Source organism: Suricata suricatta, chromosome 13, assembly GCF_006229205.1.
Source record: "Suricata suricatta isolate VVHF042 chromosome 13, meerkat_22Aug2017_6uvM2_HiC, whole genome shotgun sequence".
Lineage (NCBI taxonomy): Eukaryota > Metazoa > Chordata > Mammalia > Carnivora > Herpestidae > Suricata > Suricata suricatta.
The window spans coordinates 50431235-50454619 of NC_043712.1; the positions used below are offsets into that span (position 1 = coordinate 50431235).

A 23385-nucleotide genomic window follows, 5' to 3' on the forward strand; every position below is an offset into this window, starting at 1 on the left:
TATAAGTCTAATTACATGAAACAGAAGTTGGTGTTTTGATTTTTTACTTTGCTTTTCTGTTTGGAGTGTCATTGTAACTACTGTATTGTAAATGATGGAAAATAATTGCATATGTTAAAAAAATATGAAACTTTATAAAGTAAAAGAGAAGAAAAAAAAACTAAGAATGTGAAGCAATTAAGTTTGAAAATCGAAGTAGAAATGTACGTATTTAAATCACAATAAAGAAATTGTTATACAGTGAAAAAGCTATTAATCACATGAATAAGAAATGAGTTCATTTACTTAAATTGTAGTCAGGACAAGTGGCAGATACTTCATTATTTCTTCTATTTTAAATGTACACACATAGGAGTAAATGGACAGAATTGTAAAAAATGGCAACATAATTGTATAATATTTGAGATTCATGAAGCTTCATTTTCCTGAGTTTTACAAAATTGGCCTTTTCCTCCAGATAATTCTATTTTTTTCTTCTTGAGACATTTCAAAATTGATGTAATTTTTCACTACACTTTTTCCAAAATATATTATAAAACCAATTTTAATTATTTTCATAAAGTAGTAAATAAACATATCTAAACATAAAGTATACCCACATGAACACTATACATTGATTATCTGCAGAAATGAACACCAGTACTGTACTCGACCTTGCACTACTCTACATCCTCTACTCTCATACTTCATGTTACCCCATAGTGTCTAGAGTAATCGTTTAAAGGTAAAAAAAAGTGGGCTCAGCCCAGAAAGCATTCTGAATATTTCTTACATTTCCATTTTTTTACCAAAAAAAGAGCAATGAGAGAGAGAAAGAGAGAGAGAAAGGAAAAAAGAAAGATTAGTGGCATGGATACAAGAAAGCAGAAATCTTTGTGCACAATTGGTGGCACTATAAATGATGTAACCTGTATGGTGGGGGGAGGGGCAGGTAACGGTTCAAAACATTAAAAATGTAACTACTATATAATTCAGCAATCTTACTTCTTGGTATATATATTCAAAGAATAGAAAGCAGGGTCTTGAAGAAGTATTGGCCAGCCCATGTTCATACCAGCACCATTCACAACAACCAAAAGTTAGGACCACCCATATGCCAGATAAATAAATTTAATTTTAGATTTAAAAATTCATAAAAATTTAAGAAATTTAATAATTTTAAAAACCAAAAATAGATATTCAAAGATTTTCCATTTTACAATGAGCATGGGGTAGTGAGGAATCAGTATCCAAAATTGCTGTAATATATAACTTTAAATGTCCATTTTCCAACATAAATTACAACATGCAGAAAGAAGAAAGTGTCACCCATACTTAGAGGAGAGGAAACAGTCAATAAAAAAGAACTAAAGAAAACTATGCTTTGAAAAGTACCGTCTTTAATATATGTATGTGTATACACACACATATAAAATGACAAAGTTTCACCCAATAAAATGCCATAAAGTGATATAGATTATTTTTAAACATTCAAGTGGAAATTCTGACGCTGAAAAGCAAACTAACCAAAATGAAAAGTACCAAAAATTTCACTAGAAGGAGCTGAATATTTAATATGAGATGACAAAACTAAGAAAAAACTTGAAGATAATCAAGAAAAAAGAATAACAAAATAGTTAATAGCCCCAGAAAAATATGGAATACCACTACCACTAAATGCACCAACATAAGCATAAGGAAACTACCAGAAGGAGAGGTAAAAGAATAAAAAAACAGAAAAATATATTCAAAGAAATAATGACTGAAAACTACCAAACAATGATGAAAAACAATTAATGTAACATCCAAACATCCAAAAAGCACAAAACTTCCATTTACTTACTATACATGCAGAAATCCAGAGACATATCATAGTAAAAATGCTGAGTGCCCAAAACAAGAAAGTTTAGAAACCATAAGAGAAAAACCACTCCTCATTTTTAAGACCTCAGTAAGATAAACAATTGACTTCTTCAGAAACAATGGATGCCAGAGACAGTGAGACAACATATTCAAAGTGCTCAAAGGAAAAAAAGATAAACCCTGCTAACACAGAATCACATATATAGTAAATTATCATTTAAAAATGAAGGTGACGACAGGCGCCCTGGTTGCTCAGTTGGTTAAGTCTCTGCCTTCAGCTCAGGCAATGATCTCATGGTTCGTGGGTTAGACCCCATGTCAGGCTCTGTGTTGACAGCTCAGAGCCTGGAGCCTGCTTCAGATTCTGTAACTCCATGCCTAGGTGGATCAGTCAATTAAGTATCCGACCTCAGCTCAGGCCATGATCTGATGGTGTATAAGTTCAAATCCCGTGTCTGGCTCTATGCTGAAAGTTCAGAGCCTGGAGCCTGCTTCAGATTCTCTCTCTCTCTTCTCTCTCTCTCTCTCTCTCTCTGTCTCTCTGCCCCTCCCCCACTCATGCTCTGTCTCTCTTTCAAAAATAAATAAATATTAAAAAAATTTTAATTAAAAAAAATGAAGGTGACAAATGACATCAGGAAAATGACAGAGTAGGCAGCTCCAAGCACTCTTGTCCTGGCAGAAATATGAAAAAAACAAGCAGAAACTCTCAGAACTAACGTTAGAAAAACTATGGAATGCATTAAAATACTTACAGCAACCAAACAAATGCTGAGACAAAAATAAAAGCAACTTAAAGATAAGACAAAAGATATATGGAGTTTTCATTTGCCCTTCTCCACACTATCTCCAGCAAGGTGACCATTTTAAATCCTGGAAATCTTAAAGCAGTGATATTCTTAGAAGAGCAGTAGGACATATTGGCTCTTGGTTCAAGAGGAAGCAGAACAGACTTCACTAGCAAATTACTGTGTGTTTCTAATTTATCTGAGGGCTACCTGAAGGAATGATGCAAAGTGATTATGTCTTGTTTGACCTAACTGGTAACAGAGACGGAAAAATAGGACATGGCTCAAATATACCACAAGGTAAACTAACAAAACACAGATTTGCATGGTAAAAGATTATTGGTTCAGATATACAACATAATGCCTAAGACCTGGGAGTAAAAGCTGCAGGAGATTCTTTGAGACATTAAGACACTCAAAAATACCCATTCTTCTGGGCAAGTTTAGAAAGCTATACTTAGGCTCAGAGAAAGATGAATGCTCAGAAAAGACCCAAAGTTTTATCCTGGGATGACCTCTAAGCTCAGTGCAAGTTGAATAAGTACTGAAAGACTTTCTCAGCATAGAGTCAATACAAAGGCTGGAAAAGGGATTGCTTTCTGTCTGTGGATGTGTGTATTGTGTGTGGGGTTTTTTTTTTTTTTTTTTGCTTCCTTGTGTTTTGTTTATTTTGACTCCTGGTATTCAAAGAGACCTGTGACCCAACATGAGGTAAACAAAAGCTTAAGGATAGAAACCTCAGTGATCTTACCCAACAAGGAACAGACTCTCACATATACAGATTGAAGGATTATCTAAACAGCCTTCAACAGTTAAAAAAGCAGAAACACTTCAATAAGGGGTAAAATCTGACTTCTAGAGCTACCACATTATAATACTAAAATGCCCCCACTTTCAGCAACAACAAAACATCACAAGGAATACAAAAAAATTTAGGCCCACGTAAGTATGGCCTAAACAAAGGAACATATAAATTAACAGAAATCACTTCTGAGGAACCCCAAATATCAGATTTACAAAGACAAAAACTTTAAAATGTCTTAAATATACTCAAAGGGCTAAAGAAAAAATATGAAAAAAAAATCTACAGGAAACCAGGAAAACAATGTATAAACCAAAAGAATATCAATAAAGAGAAAAATTATTAAAGGGAAGTAAACAGAAATGCTGGAGATAAAAAGTATAATAACAAAAATGAATCTGTCTCCAAAGTGTCCAACAACAGATGCACAGCAGGTGGAAGAAAGAATCAGGAAAGGAGATGATGAGACAAGTGAAATGACTGAATCTTAGCAGCAGAAAGAACATGAAGAATAATGAACAGAACCTGTGAAAACTGTGGACACCATTAATAAGAAAAACACCCACATTATAGAAATCTCAGAAAGAGACAAGAGGAAGCAGAAATAATATGTGAAGAAAAAATGACCATAAACGTCCCAATTTTGATGAAAGACATGCACTTGCAATTCCAAATGCCAGCCACAACAAACTCCAAGAATGATCAACAGAAAGAGACCCACAGTGAGCTAAAATATTATCAACCTTTTGGAATTCAGCCCCCCGCAAAAAAGGATCTTGAAAGTAAGAGTGACTTGACACATATTAGAGACCCTTTTTATTTAATGTTTACTTATTTTTGAGAGAGAGAGAGAGAGAGAGAGAGCATGCACAAGTGGGGAAGGGGAAGAAAGGGTGGGGGAGACAGAATATGAAGCAGGTTCCAGGCTCTGAGCTGTCAGTACAGAGACCAGTGTGGGGCTTGAGCTCACAAACTGAGTCTTGACCTGGGCCAAAGTCAGATGCTTAATTGACTGAGCCACCCAGGCACTGCTGTGATCCTTAATGAGATTAACAACTAATTTCTCATTAGAAACCATGAAGGCTAGAAGGCAATGGGATAACATAAAGCACTGAAAGTAATGTCAACATATCCAGCAAAACTGTCCTTCAAAATTTAGAGAGTAACTAAGACATTTAGGGATACACAAAGGAACAGGTACAGAAATTTCATTAATGGGGGGGGCTGAGGAGGTTCATTAATAGATATGCTCCACGAGAAATGCTAATGGGAGTCCTTCAGAATGAAAGGAAGTAAGATTGTAACTCAAAGCCATATGAAGAAATAAAGACCTCAATAAAGGTAAATCCATAAGCCAGTATTATTATGTAATATTTGGTTTGTAGTTCCACTTTTTATTTACTACATTTCAAAGACAAGCATATACAAAATTACTATGTTACAGAGCACATAATTTAGAACAATGTAACTTGTGACAATAACTTAAAGTGTAGGAAAAGGGCTATATAGAGGAGTTTTAGTCTTGCTATTGTATAAGTTGGTATCAGTTATAAGTTCATGATGATAAAGGTAAACCCCATGGTAAACATAAAGAAAATATCTATAGAATATACATTTAAAAATGAGAAGGAAATCAAAGTGTGCCTCTATAACAAATCAACTAAATATAAAAGAAAATAACTGAGGAAAATGAGGGAGAAAAATACCATTCAGACATTACAGTGAATAAATAATAAAATGTCAGAAGTTAGTCCTTCCTTACTAATAATTACTTTAAAAATACATGGGTTAAACTTCCCAATCAAAAGGCAGAGACTGACAGATGGAAAAAGAAAACATTATACAATAATATGTTGATTAAAAGACTTACTTTAATTTTTTTAATGTTTATTCATTTTTTGAGAGGGAGAAAGACAGTGTACAAATGGGGGAGGGACAGAAAGAGATGGAGACACAGAATCAAAAGAAGGCTCCACACCCTGAGCTCTTAGCTCAGAGCCTGACACAGGTCTCAAACCCAAGAACTGTGAGATCATAACTAGAGCTGAAGTTGGACACTTAGCCAACTGAGCCACCTAGGTGCCTCAAAAAAAGACTCACTTTCAGTCAGTCAGTTAGAGAAAGATAAATGCCATATTATTTCACTCATATGTGGAATTTAAGAGACAAAAAAATGAACAAGAAAAAAGAGACAAACAAAAAAACAACACTTTTAGAGAAAGAACTTATAGTCACCAAAGATGAGGATGGGTGAAATAGGTAAAGGGAATTAAGAGTACACTTACCATGATGAGCACTGAATAATGTATAGAATTGCTGAATCAGTATATTGTACATCTGAAACTAATACTGTATGTTAATTATACTGGAACTAAAAATTTAAGAAAAGAGAGACAGTCACCTTAGATACAAAGACACAAATAGACTGAATATGCAAAGAATGGGAAAAGACATTCCATGAAAATAATAGCCAAAAAGAGCTGGAATAGATAAAATAATATTGAACAAAATGTACTTTATGTCAAGAACCGTTACAAAAGAAAAAACAGAGCTTATATATTGATTAAAGAGTCAATCCATCAAGGAGATAAAACAACTATAAATGTACATGTACCAAACAACCATGTCTTTAAATACTGAAAGTAAACAATTATAGAGTTAAAGGGAGAAATAGACAGTTCTACAATAATAGATGAATTCAATACTCCACTTTAAATAATGAATAGAATATTTAGACAGAAGGTCAACAAGGATGAAGAGGGCTGAAGAACACTATAAACTAAGTAGCCCTAATAGATGTATATGGAATTCTACTCCAAAAGAGCAGGATGTACATTTTTCTCAAGTATACATGGAGTATCTGCCATATCAGGCCAAATGTCAGGACATAAAACAATACTTAATCAATTTAAAAACATAATTATACAAATTATGGATTAGAGCTAAAAGACAATCACAGAAGAAAAACCAAAACAAAAATTTAATATATGGAAATTAAACAACATACTAATAAACAACCAATAGGTCAAAGAAGAGATCACAGAATTAAAAAATATTCAGAGATGAATGAAAACAAAGCATGAATACTAATAATTACAGGATGCAGCAAAGGTTGTACTGAGGGAAATTTGTAGCTATAAATGCCAACATTAAAAAAAGAAAACAGATCTCAATTTAAGAATCTAATTTTACACGTTAAAGAAATAGAAAACAAATTAAAATAGCAAAGTGAAACCAAAGAGAATAGAAAGGAAATGATAAAGATTAATATGGAAAATTTTTAAAAAGGGGATAGCAAAACAATAATCAATTAAAGCAAAATATGACTCTGAAAACAGCAACAAAATTAATAAACCTTTAGTTAGAATGACAAAGAAAAGAGAGAAAAGGTATAAATAACTAAAATCAAAAACGAAAGTAAGGACAAGTACAGAAATAAAAAAGGATTATTAGAGAATACTATAAGCAATTATACATCAGCAAATTTGGTAATCTAGATGAAACTGACAAATACTTAGAAAAACACAAATCACCTAAACTAATTCAAGAAGAAATAGAAAATCTCAACAGACCTATGATAACTGAAAACGTTATTATTAAGGTATCAAAACTACCCTACATAAAAATTTCTAGTACCAAATGGCTTTACCGATAAACCAAATATTTTTAAAAAATGGATACCCATTCTTCTTGAACTCTTCCAAAAAATATAAGAAAATATTTTCTAATTCATTCTACAAGGCCAGTTTTATCTTGACGCCAAAGCCAGATCAAGACAAAAATATCCCAGCAATGTAAAGTTGGTTTAACATCCAAAATTCAAGTAATATAGCATACCAATAGAATAAAAACCAAAAACTACATTATTATTTCAACAGATGCAGAAAAAGCATTTGCCACAATCCAACACCCTTTTATGATAAAAAACAAAAAGAAAAACATTCAACAACAGGAACAGAAAGAAACTTCCTCAATCTCATAAAGTTTATCAACAAAACCTCAGAGCAAACATCAAATATTATACTTTCCTAATGAGATGAGGAGCAAGACATAGATGTCTATTCTTTTTTTTTTCTATTGAACTTTATATGAGAGATTTTAGAAGTAATGGGCAATGAAATGAGATAAAAGGCATCCAGATTGGAAAAGAAGTATAGAAAACCCAAAGAATCAATCTATTGAGCAGGGTGGCAGGATATAAGACCACTATATAAAAATTAATTTTATATCTCTAGAGTAGGAATAAACCACCCAAAAAGCAAAGGAAGAAACAGTTCCACTTAGAGTAGCATTAAACTTAATTAAATTTTTAGGAATATATGTACCCAAAGAAGTACAAATTTATACCCTGAAAGCCACAAAACATGGTTAAAGAAATTAAAGTATACCTAAAATAATTTTTAAAAAACCCACGCTGATGGATTAGAAGATATAATATTGCTAAGATAGTGGTATTTGCCAAATTGATCTTCTAATTCAATGCAATCTGTCAAAATAAACCCAGCTTGCTTTTTGTTTTTTAAGAAATGGAAAAGATTATTCTAAAATCCATATGGAAATGCAAGAGACCCAGAATAGCCTATATTGAAAAAAGAAGAAAAAATTTAGATGGGACACATATCCCAATTGCAATATCTATTACAAATCTACAAGAATCAATAGTGGAACACAAACATGAGAATAAACGTATAAATCAAAGCAGAACTGAAGTTTAAGAACAATACCTTCTATTTACAGTCCAACAATACTCAATAAAGATGCCCAAACAGATGCAATGAGGGGAAGACTAAATTTTTTTCAACAAATGGTATTGGGATAACTGAATGACATATGCAAAAGAATGAAGCTAGATTCCTATCAAACATCATATTCAAAAATTAATGCAAAATGGATCAAAGAATTAAATACAAGATATAAAACTATAAAACTCTTAGAAGAAAACATAGGTTTCTATCTTCTAGAACTTAAACCAGGCATTGCTTTCTCAGATATGAAACCAAAAGCATGGATAACAAAAAAAAAAGTAGATAAGTAGCATAGAAATGTAAAACATTTATGCTTCAAAAATGTTAGTAAAAAAAAAAAAAACACCAAAACTGAAGAAAATGGTTTCAAATTAGATAGCTGAAAAGAGACTGTATCCCGAATACATATGCATTTCTTCAAAAATAGACTAATAGCCAATACCACATGAAAAGATGATCAACATCATTAGCCATCAGTGAAATCCAAATGAAAATCAGAGTGAGACATCACTTAACATCCACAGAAATGACTATCATCCAAAGAAATAGACAATACCAATTACTGATGGGCACAGAAAGAAACCAGAACCCCCATACATTACTGTTCTCAATGTAAAGTGGTGCACCTGCTTTTGAAAACAGTCTGACAGTTCCTCCAAAGCTTAAAATCAGTTACAACATGACCCAGTAATCTTATTCATTGGTATGTATCTAAGAGAAATAAAAATATATGTATGTGTACATGAACTCTTGTACACAAATGTCATAGCAGCATTATTAAGAACGCAAATGTCATCCATCTACTAATGATAAAGAAATAAAATGTAGGATATCTATGTGATGGAATATTATTCAACAAAGAAAGGAATATGGTACTGTTACATGCTACAACATGGATAAACAGTGAAAATATTATTTTAAGTAAAAGAAGTCAGTCACAAAAGACACTATGATTTCATTTATATGAAATTTTAGAACAGAAAATATATAGAGAAAGAAGGCAGATTACTGGTCATCAAGGGCTGTGAAGCAAAGGGATAAATGCAGAGTGATTGCTAAAGGCTCTAGGGTTTCTTTTTGAAATGATGAAAATTCTAAATGTAGTTATGGTAATAGTTACACAACTCTTCACAAACTAGAAACTAGCAATTGGACTGTGAAATTTAAATGGATTATATGTGAATGACCTGCCAATCAATATTTTAGAAGGGAAAGAAAGACACAGTGTGCAGTGGAATTATATAACCTAGGAAAACCCAGAAAATGTACAGATTTTTAGAACTAACAAGGTAATTTAAAAAAATTGTTGAAGAGGTTAAGATAAAATAAATCAGTAATAGTCCTGTCTTCCTGAAATAATCAATTAAAATATAATTTAAAATATTACTTACCCATATACAATTTGACAAGATTAGTAGCTATGAATAAGTCGAATAACAGTGGAGAATGCCATTTTAAAAACATATCTTATCCCATACATGAATCGTAGGGGCACAATTCTCTCAAGATTAACTCATAAACTAAGTATGGTTTCAATCTACTTCCAACAGAATTTTTCAGTAAAATTAATAAAGTGATTCTTAAATAATTTAAGATAGGGAAGAAGCACATACAGGGCCTGTGACGTACAAAAGTAAGAATAAAGAAGCAGACTTCCCTGCCAAATAATGAGTCAAATTACAAAACCACAATTCCCAAAATTATGAGAATAATAAGATTTCCAGAAACAAACCAATACACACATGGAAACTACGAGATGTGAGAGAAATTGAATCATACATTAATGAACTATTAAATAAATGCTGTGAACCAACATACCCCAAAATAAATTCTAATTACAGACTTTGGAGGAGGAAAAGCTTTTGCATAAAGATTCCTAATGCAAAAACATTAGAGAATATCAGAGAAGAAAATAATAAAATAGACCGAAGATTCACAAACTTTTCAAAATCTAATTCACCAGATTTGAGTCATGGAACAGAAAATATTTGTAATATATATTATATATACATATGTAACAAAGTATTACTCTCTAGACTAAATTAAAAATGTCTACAAGTTAATAAGACCAATGCCTCCAATTAAAAAAAAAAGTCATAGAACTAAAATGCAGAGCCTATCACTGAATGAACTATTTAATTGGAAAACAGTCATCAATGATACAAAAAGAATCATCAAATAATCCTGTACCTGTGAGTTAACACAAGGAAGCCATTTACCCTTATCACACTACCACATTGCTTAAAGGTTGCAGGAAAGCAGAAACTGATAAAAATTGAGAAAGAAAATACACCAGAATTCAATTCTCTCAATGGCTCATTCATTCCCTGATGATGCACTAATAGATTGAATAAGTTTTCTTAAATATGTGCAATGACTGATTCACACACTCAGAAATACATATCCCTTCACCTCTAAAACATATCCATACTTAGTATGCTTTAATAGCCATATATATGCATATGCACATATATGTATATGTGTATGTGTGCACTTATGTTGCATATTATTTTTATGTGTGCATACATAAAGGCACTACTAGCATAGAGGCATATTTACTAGCATGAAATCTGTTTCTGTCCTTTTCAATAAAGTGTCTGGTAAAAGAGATACCTAAAATTTGAGGGGGGGAAATTAACAAAAACATTCTCAAAACAGGGAGAAAGCCATAAAAAAGTATTATTTTGAAAAAAGCTGATGAAAAAAGATATCAGAATATTTTAAAGCTTGCACCTTTTCTCTTCTATGAAAAAAATTTTTACTATGAATAAGGAGGCCCTCTGAAGCCAAAGGAAAGGATCATCTTCAAAACCATATGAGTATTTTTCAACTGTCTTAAGCTTTTCTTTCACATATTATTTTTTAAAAGACCTGGAAAACACATTCTTAAAACCTTGTAATGAATTCTAGTTATATTTATAAATTTAAGATCTAGCTGAAAAAAGTGAAACCTTATGATCCTAAATATGTTTTTTCACAACATGTTTTATTTCAAAATGCTATAGCCTTTATTTTTTAATGATTACATTTTAGATAACTATTTGAAGTCAGTTTCCTGCTTTGCAACATCAATTTTTAAAAAGCTGTGGGTCTTAAGTGAAGGAATATAAATTAATGCTGGTCCCCACTGGTGGATTTGAATATATAACTTGTTATTTAAAAAAAATCACATGTAATAAACTTCCTATAAGAAGTTAGAGCCAAAATAACAGCATTATTCTTATTCTCCCCATTCTCATTGCCTACCTTTATTTTTGCATCAATGCTATATTTTTCTTTTCTCCAATGTGCTTCTTGCTTCCTCAGTTTCTCCAGGTCATTTAGCAGGTCAGCACAGCGGGTACTTAATTTCTCATTTTCCTCCTCCAGAGTTTTTATAACCAGTCTGTTTTGCTCTTCCTTATTCTGTACACACTCCTTAGTGTCCTGCAGAACAGTACCACAAGGGCCGATAAACAAACAAAAAAAAAAAGGGTGAGAACTAATCAGCAAATATAAACTGTGCAGTTTTACCCTCACATCAGCTTCTTCTATATTTGATGGCCAAGGTCACCTGTATACTTTTATTGGCCTCTTTTCATGCAGGTGGATGGGTCATATTTTTTCACTGGATGACAGCTTTGATGAGTACACATTTGCAAAGAGCCCATTAATTGATCAAGCTGCCTTTGATGCTGTCCCCAGCTATTTTTGAGACCCACACAGACATATCCTCCCAGACCTGGGTTTTATCAATTAATAATGCCAGTCCCATCAGAATCTAATTACAAGAAGCCACATATTCACACTTCTACTTTCTTAGCTCCATTTCCATCATTAACTATTTATCTGAAAGTTATAAAGCTTGGAGTCTTATCTTTAAAGCATCTTTCTCAGTTTTTGCATGTGAGAAAACTGTATGGTACAGCAGGGCCTAAGGCAATTTTTCCTCCAAGCTTGTCACTTTCTGTGCCACAAAGGCTGACAAAGCTTAAAGTAGGACTTCAAAGCAAGAGTACTGTAAAACTATGTACAAGCCAACACACCTTAGCTTCTTGACTTTTATCTTTAAATTTCTTCTGCAAGTCGCTCAATTCTTTCCTTAAGAAAACATTTTCTTTATCAACTGCAATCTTCCATTTTACAAGGTCATTTATTTCCTTTTTCAGTCCTGTTTCTCTCTATGGAAAAAAATCACAATTATTGGTGAGCTGGTACTCCTAAGAAAAAATTATTTTATTTACAAAGTTTTAGATGTTGACTGATAATATTAGGATTAATTAGCTTTCATAATAATGTCTACTTTCACAATTCTTATTTCTGGTGGCATGCCCATCGATATTCAGTAAACAGTGCAAGTATGGTATCTGTTTATTAGTTTAAGATGAAGGACACATACAAACTGGATACAAAATATTAAGCCTCATTCAGAAAGTAAATTTTTGGGATTTAGATGCATAACAGAAGGAAAACAAAATTTTATAAAATACCCCAATCAAAGAAAATGTGTATGTAACTAAGATAAGAATTACCCTCTTATTTGTGTATGGTTTCAAAGAAAACATTTTTAAAGAAACAATTTCAGATTTGTGAAGGCATATAATTGTCAAGACTGAAAAATGGCAAGTGTGTTTTCATATTAAAGACATCTTGCTGTGTAGGAAAAATATTCAGAATATTAAAACTGCCATAATTTTTAACTGAGTATTTCACTTGACAGAGATACCTAAACAATACGTAATCTCATGATGTGTTCATGACTCAATTCTTAATTTCCCTCTTATTTCTACAGTTTTCCTCTCAGAAAATTTACCTCTATCTTGGCTTCTGGTTTCATCTCTGTCTGCGAAGAGCAACTAATCCACCATTTAACCTTGATTCTCTCCCAGTCACTAATGCCACATTTCCAACTTTCTATATAATACCCCCATTTATATGATCTGCTGGAAATGAAACTAATATGCTAAAGCTGAAATCCATAATCTTATACTATCTTTTTCTGTACTTCGTCAATCTTTGTCAAGCCAACTTTTGTTCATTTTTTTCAACTAATATTTATTAAGCACCCATTACATGCTTATACACTTTTTGAAAACCTCCAGGTCATTTTTAACAGCACCCTTCCCCAAAGCCCCATCTGCCTATCAACCAAGAAGACACATCAAGATACAATATGCTGTTCTGTTATTAACTGGTGTGATCAATAGAAACCCCTGACCTTCATTCCTTCTCTTATCTATCACTGATACTCATCTGAGTCTTAAATATCAATTTATTTTGTACTCCCATATTTGCTCCTTATTAAACATGCTCCAAATGACTTGAGGACGAACTGAAACTTAGGGTGAAGTTCAGGGAAACGATGAAAAATAGGATGAGCCTTAGGAATAAAGTGAGGGTATCTACTATATTCCAATTTTTGAAGCTGTGATGTTAACTGTCGGTTTTACTTTACTTCTAATTTAAAATATTTTAAATATTGAATACATACAAAAATAATCTGTGATAAATAATATAAAGGTATAAACAGCAGAATAAAAAGAGCAGCCTTGTATCCATAACCACCAATTAAGACACACAACTTTACCATTACCTTTGAAGTCCTCTGCAGGTCCCCTGATTCTCTGAAATTTCTATAGCCTTTAGGGCAAAGCACTGTCTTATAGTTTTGGTTTTTATCCTTGTCTGGCCTTTCCTTATAGTTTGAAGACATACATATCCCTATCTGATATATTTTACAGTTTACCTTACTTTTGAACTTTACATAAATTAAATCATAATACATATATTCTGTGGTTTGTATTTTTTGCTCAACATATGTTCCCAAATTCATCCATATTGATAGGTGTAGTTGCAATTCAATTACCTTGGTGTACAGTATTATTCTATTATATAAATATACTATAATATATTTATCTATCTCTTGTCAGTGTATATTTCAGCTGCTTACCATTTTGGGAAAAGGGGTATACAAACAATGCTGCTATAAACACTCTTAAACATGTCTCCTGATACAGATGAGCAAGAATTTCTCCCAAGCAGTATTTTTCAAACTACAGACTGCAATCGAGTAATGGGTCATTAAATCAATTTAGTCATCACAATCAGCATTTTAAAAAACTGGAATAGAATACAATAGAAAATATCAAAAGTATAAGCATAAATTCTTAGCAAAAAAACTATGCCGTAGGAATAAAATTATGAAAGAAGCAGACATGGTAGATTAAATATCTCTTAAATTTTTAGTGGTTTTGATTTATTTAAATATTACAAAATTCATATTTGATACATATTACTTTATCATATTTCTACCTTTATTATATATGGTAAGAACTATTATTATATATTTTTATTTCATGTGTGGGAATACCGGGGTCATTATGAAAATGTACTTTTTTCAGTGTGGGGTCATATTAATAAAAATTTGAAAAACACTGCTTAAGATTATGTTTGGGGGTTGGGGTGCCTGGGTGCTCAGTTGGTTAAGCCTCTGGCTTTGGCTCAGGTCATGATCTCACAGTTCATGGGTTCGAGCCCTGCATCGGGCTCTGTGCTGATCGCTCAGAGCCTGGAGCCTGCTTCGGATTCTGTGTCTCCCTCTCTCTCTGACCCTCCCCTGCTCATGCTATCTCTCTCTCTCTCTCTCTCTCTCTCAAAAATAAATAAAGAACATTAAAAAAAAGATTATGTTTGGGGGTGAAACTGCTAAATTATAGGCTACAACCACCTCAAGTGGTCTTCCAGTTCCACATCTACACCAACATTTGACTCTCAGGTATGGTATTTTTTACAAATCTAGTAGGTATAAATGGCTCTTTAACATATTTTTAATTTTTATTTCCCATATGAAAGAATTGTTAGGGCACATCAAAATGTGCCTGCCATCAATCAAACAGCTTAAAATTAGTCACATAACTGCGGCCCATCCACAACTCAGAGCCCATTTTTCTACTCTCATCTAAATGTTACCTTCCTTCAGGATTCATTTTCTACCCCTCTCCATGAAACCTTCCCCAACTGTTACAATAATTTCTGCCTTTTCTAGATTTCTGTCTTGCCCATATTAATCATCTGACACATTACACACTACCTATATACTCATAATGTTTTCCAAAACAGATTAATAAATGTTTATGAGTGACACTGACATAGAATGAAAAATTCAATCATGTGCACGCTAAGACTGTTTACAGACTATCTACAGATCTGTCCTTTGAAAGGAAAACTGACAAAAACTTGGGCATCCTCATCCATACTGGAAATTATTTAAACTCTAGGAAGGAAAGAAACTGAACCAAATGATTTAAGTTTTAGAAAGGTTTGTCCATTCATGTTAGCTAACCTTAACAAGAATTAACAACTTAAACACCACCAGCAAGCCCTGTAATGACAACTATTTAATAATTTGAATTCTGGCATTTGAATGAACTTAGTAATCAACAAGGACAAATATAGACTTAATTTTTAAAAAAAGAAGCATAATACACTGGAAAATTAGTTAACTACTTCTTATAATTAGTTTGATAAATCTGATATTGTTAAATAATCATTAAAGGAAAATTAGGACAAAAAGGTATTCCTAATAAAAGACAACTGATAAATCAAGCCTTTATAGAAGTGTAGAAATTTTGTATAATGCAAAATATTTTCCTAATAAAATATGCTCTTAATGATCTACTTTAAATAATGAAAGCACAGGTATATATAGCTACAGTTCATTTTAAAATTTAGCTTAACAAAACTTTTCAACAAACTTCTCTGGATAGAGTACATTCTGAATGGTCTGGCTTGAGTTAATATTAAAATAGCAAATAGAACACAGAGGAACCAAAAGCATAAAGGGTGACAAGAGAAAATATGTCTGGAACAAATAATTTATTATGGATAAGAGATGAAAGGAATAATTCACATCATGGTCAGGAGAAGTCTATGGAGTAAGAGAAGGATGATAAAGAGTATGACACAGGAAAAAAGGGGAAGGAGGGGCAGCAGCATAAGACCTAAAATTCTATCGAGCAATACTTGAGCATAGTTAATGTATTATTTACATGACCTACTTTCAAATGGGCATGAAAGTTTTAATAAAAAACAGAAGTTATGAAGCCACAACAAGTAAAACAATGGTAAAGCGAGAAAAAGGAAAGGATAAGAGATCTAATTTTAACTGAGAACCCAAACTTATTTCTGAGCTTCTGATAAGGTAAAAAAGAAGGTGGGGGCAGGGACATAATGTTAAAGAGCAATCATCATCTAATTAAATACAATATACTAGGCAGTTAGCAGAGTCGTGTTATCTAATAATAACAGTGGAATTTATTAGAAGGGGAATTTATTAAATGATTTATTTTATAACTATTAGTGACAAAGCTAAGGCACTGTCTTACCAAAAAAGTTACAGGCAATGTTTTACACTATCATCAATAAAATGTTATAATATTAGATTGCACTTCTTTGAAAGTTTCTTCTGCAACCATCTAAAAAATTGTGTGTCTGTGTGTGCGCCCGTGCAACGTCCTAGAAATCTGATGGGATACCTAATTAAGACTTAAATAAGCTATAGGAATTGTCATTTTTTAAGCTCATTTATTTATTTTGAGAGAGAGCGGGGGTGGGGGAGTGGGGTTGGGGCGAGGAAGGAGAGAGAATTCCAAGCAGGCTCCATGCTGTCAGCACAGCGCCCAATGCAGGGCTTGAACTCACAGATCATGATCTAAGCCAAAATCAAGAGTCTGACTTTTACCTGTCTGAGCCACCCAGGTGCCCCAGGAATTGTCATTCTTAAGTGTTACTCTATTCCACAGGCTGTAAGTCTTAAAAATTAAGAGTTACTTAATAACATACAATGGAAGGACTTCCAGATTCCACTCAAGCATGTAAGGTACTTGAAAGTCGTCTCTCCTGATTACACAACATGGAAGAGTTGAACTAATTAAAACTCAACAACTTTTCTTAGATCTATCAGAGAATTGGGGACACAGAGCAAACTGCTTCTCCAAAACTACAGAAACAGACAGATCTATAAATGGCAATATACAAGAGCAGAAGCCCAGGAGTAGAAAACACCATGGAACCACTACAGGGTAGAAAAATATAATCATAATTAACAGATTGCTGGAGGATCAAAGTGGACAAGTTTTGACTTTACAAAGTCCAAAAAAAAGTCCAAAAAAAGCCAATTTTAGGTGAGTTTTATCAGAGCCAAACCAACCTGGCAGAAGGTAAATACCTAACTCCAACACCCTTCCAATTAATCCAGGAGAGAGGGGAGAAACAGAAGCACTTGTGAAGGTCACAGTGTAGGAACACAAGCTCATTAAAGGTTGAAACCTAATCATAGGAGTTTAGAATACTTCCTCTCCCTCTGACATGGTACCACCATACCAATAGGGCTTCTGCATACAAGGGAACACAATGGAAAAAACAGTGCATCTCAGACAACATTTAAGAAGCTTATAGAAAAACCCAAATAAAAAAAGGACAACAAAACAAATTACATTTAAATCAGTGACTTTGAGTAAAGTAAATTATCTCTCCATAATGTGCCTGGGCTTCATCCAGTCCCCTTAAGACTCTAAGACAAAGGGCTACAGACTTCTGTGGAAGAAGGAAATTCTGCCTCCAGAATCCTTTCTGTATGGATTGTGAAGTCAACTCTTCCTGGGTCTTCACCCTGCCAGCTAGTCTTAACACAATTCAGACTTGCCAGCCCCAAACTGCATGAGCCAATGCCTTAAAATCAATCTCTCCTTCTAGAAAAACAGATGTAGAGAGAGACATATACATACATATGCACCTCTATTACTTCTGCTTCTCTGAAGAACCCTGACTAATACAGAGTATGGTCCCATTTAGGACTTTAGTCTTAAAACTGCAAGGACATGGATACTGTCAACAACCTGAATGAACTCAGAAGCAGATTTTCCCCAAATTAAGCCTCCAGATGAGAGCAGAGCCCAAAGGAAACCCAGAGGTCCTGAGCAGACAACCTAGCTATGTCCAGACTCTTAACCTACAGCAACTTAATAATTGTATGGTTTTTAACACACCAGCTTATAATAATTTGTTATACAGCAACAGAAATGCCAATATAATACAATCTATTTTACCACAGAATTAATACTAGAAAATAATGGAGAAAAGAGGTTATGGAACATAAGCATTATAAATCTTGACAGTATAAAAAAATACAATCCAAAATGCTAAGAATAAGACATTAAGTCCTCCAATTACTCTCTGCAAGTTCACTTTAAAATGCAGGAAAAACAAAACCTAAATAAATAAAAATATACAAATTTTCTTGTCTTCTTACAGTTTGCAGTTGAGAAATATTATATAGATTTTTTCAGAATATGTTAGAATCAAGAAGTATATTATTAAATACAATATAAAGTAATAAACTTAATCATGAACAGAACAGATATAGACTCTAAACCTCCCAAACTATCAACATGAAAATCCATATACACACACACACACACACGCATACACACACACAAATGAAAAATACAGCAAATGAAAAAAGCTAAGAAAATATTAAAAACAGGGAGTATAAGTTTAGTCAGAGAACAAAGACCAAATAAGCATGTTATAAAAAGAAATGCAGATGGGATAAATTTACCTTTAAAAAAGTAAAGATATGGGTACCTGGGTGGCTTAGTCAATTAACTGTCCAACTCTTGATTTTGGCTCAGGTCATGATTTCACGGTTTGTGATATCGAGCCCCATGTCAAGCTCCATGCTGACAGCACAGAGCCTGCTTGGAATTCTTTCCCTCTCTCTTGCTCTCTTTCTCTGTCCCTCTCCCATGCATGAGTGCATGGACTCTCTCTCTGCCTATTTCTCTCAAAGATAAATAAATAAACTTTAAAATACACGAGACGGTATGAAAAGTAGACTAGAGGAAGAAGATGAACAAATCAGAGATTTGGAGGAAAGAGTAATGGATAGTAATAAAGTTGTAAAGGAAAGACTAAAAATAATAATACAAAATGAAAATAGATATAGAATTCAAATAATAGCCAAAAGCTGCTCAAATCTGGGGAAGGAAACAGATATCTAGACCCAGGGGGCATAGAGAGCCCTCAACAAAATCAACCCAAGGAGGTCCACGTCATGACATGTAATTATAAAAATGGCAAAAAAAAAATAATGATAAAGAAAGAATTTTAAAAGCAGAAAGTGAAAAGAAAACAGCTATATACAAGGGAAAACCTATAAGGCTATCGGCTGATTTTAGCAGAAACTTTTCAGGCCAGAGGGAGTGGCATGATGTATTTAAAGTGCTGAAAGAAAAAAAAAAAAACACAGCCAAAATTACTCTATCCAGAAACCTATCTCTCAGAACATAAGGAGAGACAAAGAGCTTCCCAAACAAAAAATGTTAAAAGAATTCATCACCACTAAACCTGCCTGCAAGAAATGTTAAAGGCGACTCTTTGAATGGTAAGGAAAGGCCATAACTAAAAGTAAGAAATGTAGGATAACAAAAGCAATAAAAATTAGTACAACTGTAAATTTTAGACAAGGGATTCACAAAATAAAAGGATGTAACATATGACACAATGTACCTAAAATGTGGCAGGAGAGAGAAGAAATGAAGGAGTTCAAACATAAGCGACAATAAACGTAATATAAATTGCCTTATGCACAAGATGTTATATACCTAATAATATTAGATATATAACCTAAGGGCAACCACAAATCAAACACCATAATAGATAGGAAAAACTGCTGAGAAAGGACTCCAGGTATACCACCAAAGAAAGCCAGCAAATTATGAGAGAACAGAGCAGGAGAAAAAAGGAATAGAAAAGCTACAAAACAACCATAAAATGAGTAACAAAATGGCAGTAAGTACATACCTATCAATAATTACTTTGAATAAATTAACTAAACACTCTAATCAAAAGACATAGGATGACAGATTGGATAAAAAAGCAAGACCCAACCATAGGCTGCCGGTAGTGAAGACACACGTAGATTGAAAGACAAGAGATGGAAACACATGTATCATGTAAATGAAAGTGAAAAGAAAGTTGGGTAGCAAAACTTATATTGAACAAAATAGACTTTAAAACAAAGAATATAATTCTATAATCTATATATAATCATAAAGGACACAATCCAACAAGAATATATAACATTTGTAAATATTTACGCACTCAACATGGGATAACCCAAATATATAAAACTCCTAATAACAACTAACATAAAGGAAATAATCAATAGTAATACAATAATAGTAGGGGACTTGAGCACCACACTTCCATTAATAGATCATCCACACAGTAAATCTAAGAGATGGATCTAACATATATATTCAAAACATTCTGGCCTACAACAGAATACACATTCTTTTCAAGTGCACATGGAACATTCTCCAGAACAGATCACATATTAGGCCACAAATCAAGTTTCAACAAATTAAAAAAAAAATTGAAGTCATACCATGCATCTTTTCTGACAACAGTGGTATGAAATCAGAAAAGAACCCTAAGCAAAAAATCAAGAAAGGGTGCCTGGGTGGCTGAGTTGGTTAAGCATCCAACTCCAGCTCAGGTCATGATCTCGAGGTTCATGAGTTTGAGCCCCGCATCAGGTTCTGTGCTGACAGGTTGGAGCCTGGAGCCTGCTTCAGATTCTGCAGACCTACTCTCTCTGCCCCTACCCCACTCACACTCTGTCTCTCTCTCTCTAAAATAAATAACCATTTAAATAAAGAAAAAATTTGGAAAGAACATAAGTACATGAAAGTTATATAACATGCTACTAAATAGTGAATGGGTCAACAGGATTCAAAGAGAAAATTTTAAAAAAATACATGGAGATAAATGCAAATGAAAATGCAACAATCCAAAATCTTTGGGATGTGGCAAAAGCAGTTGTAAGAGGGAAGTTCATAAGAATATAGGCTTCCATCAAGAAGCAAGAAAAAGAAAAAACAAACCCCAAAACCAGTAGAAGGAAGGAAATAATAAAGATTAGAGCAGAAATATATAAAATAAAAACTCTAAAAAAGCAATAATAATAAAATAGATCAATGAAACCAGGAGCTGGTTCTTTGAAAAAAATCAATAAAATTGATAAACCTTTAGCCAGACTCATCAAAAAAAAATTTAAGAGAGAGGACTAATAAAATCATAAATGAAAGAGAAGGAATAACAATCAACACCACAGCACTACAAAGGATTTTAAGAGAATGCCATGAAAAATTATATCTAGGAAAACCTAGAATAGATAAAGCCTTAGAAACATCTAACTCCCTAAAACTGAATCAGAAAGAAATAGAAATTAGATCAATTAGCAGCAAGGAAACTGAATCAGAAAACTCACAACAAACAAAACTCCAGACCAGACAGCTTCACAAGTGAATTCTACCAAACACTTAAAGAAGAATTAGTATCTATTCTTCTCAAACTATTCCAAAAAAAAGTAGAGGGAAGAAGTCTTCCCAATTCATTCCAGAAGGACAGCATTACCATCATATTAAAACTATATAGACACTACAAAAAGAACTACAGGCCAATATCTCTGATGAACACACATATAAAAATCTGCAACAAAATATTACCAAACTGAATCCAACAATACATTTAAAAAATAATTTACCATGATAAAGTGGGATTTATTCCTGGGATGCAAAGTTGGTTCAATATTCACAAGTCAATAAACATTATACTGACAAGAGAAAGGATCAAAACCATATAATTTCAAATAGATGCAGAAAATTCGTTTGACAAAGTAAAAATCTATTCAGAATAAAAACCCTCAACTAGTAGGCTGAGAGTGAACATACCTCAACATATTAAAGGCTATATTTGAAAATTCACATCTAAACATCATACTCAGTGGTGAAAAACTAAGACCTTTTCGTCTAAGATCAGAAACAAGACAAGGATGTCTACTCTCACCACTTAATTGAACATAGTAATAGAAGTCCTAGCCATCGTAATCGGACAACAAAAAGAAGTAAAAGCCATCCAACTTGGTAAGGAAGAAGTAAAACTTTCACTCTTTGTAGATGACATGAAAGTATAATTGAAAATCTGAATGACTCCACCAAGAAATTTCTAGAACTGATAAATGAATTCAGTAAGGTTGCAGGATACAAAATCAATATAAAAAACCTGCTGCATTCCTATAAACTAATAACGAAGAAGCAGAAAAAGAAATTAAGAAAACAATCCCATTTACAATTGCATCCAAAATAAGATACCTATGAATGTACTTAACCAAAGAGGTAAATGAGTTGTACTCTAAAAACTATTTTTAAAATGACGAAAAAAGACACAATGAAATGGAATCCATAGTCATGGATTGAAGGTACATTTATTGTTAAAATGTCTAAACTACCCAAATAACCTATAAATTTAATGCAATCTCTATCAAAATACTAAGAGCATTTTCACAGAACTAGAACAAACAATCCTAAAATTTGTATGGAAACACAAAAGTCTTGAAGAGCCACAGTAATCTTGGAAAAGAAAAACAAACTTGGAGAGATTACAATTCCAGACTTCAAGTTATATCACAAAGCTGTAGTAATCAAAACAGTATGGTACTAGCACTAAATAAACACATAGATCACAGTAACCAAAAAGAAAGCCCAGAAACAAACCCACAGTTATATGGTCAATTGCAAGAATATGCAGTGGGGAAAAGACAGTCTCTTCAACAAATGTTGTTGGAAAAACTGCACTGCTACCTGTAAAAGAATATTCTTTATAACATACACAAAAATAACCTCAAAATGGATTAAGAACCTAAACATGAGACCTGAAACTATAAAAATCCTAGAAGACAACATAGGCAGTAATTTTTCTGACATCAGCCATAGCAACATTTTTCTAGATATGTCTCCTGACATAGGGAAGCAAAAGGAAAAATAAACTTGGGACTACATCAAGTCCAATGAAAAACTTTGCACAGCAAAGGAAACCATCAACAAAACTAAAGGCAATCTACTAAATGGAAGAAGATATTTGCAAATAACCTCTCTGATAGAGGGTTAATATTCAAAACATATAAAAAACTTAATGCAAGCATACACACAAAAAATATCCAATTAAAAGTGGGTAGAAGACATAAAGAAACAGACATTTGTCTGAAGAACACATACAGATGACCAAGAGACCATCTGGGAATCACTGACCATCAGGGATGTCCAAATCAAAACCACAGTGAGATATCACCTCACACCTGTCATAATGGCTAATATCAACAAAACAA

At 33.1% G+C, this 23385-nt stretch overlaps 1 protein-coding gene across 1 annotated transcript in view; it reads right to left on the minus strand.

Moving 5' to 3' along the window:
- The window catches only part of CNTLN (centlein), a 291923-nt gene that overhangs the window by 182067 nt on the left and 86471 nt on the right, over positions 1–23385 (minus strand). The window contains exons 4-5 of the mRNA XM_029920696.1: positions 12203–12337; positions 11424–11603 (exon numbers count right to left, since the gene is read on the minus strand). Coding sequence (XP_029776556.1) covers positions 11424–11603; positions 12203–12337 — 315 coding nt within the window. The remainder of the gene's footprint in view (positions 1–11423; positions 11604–12202; positions 12338–23385) is intronic.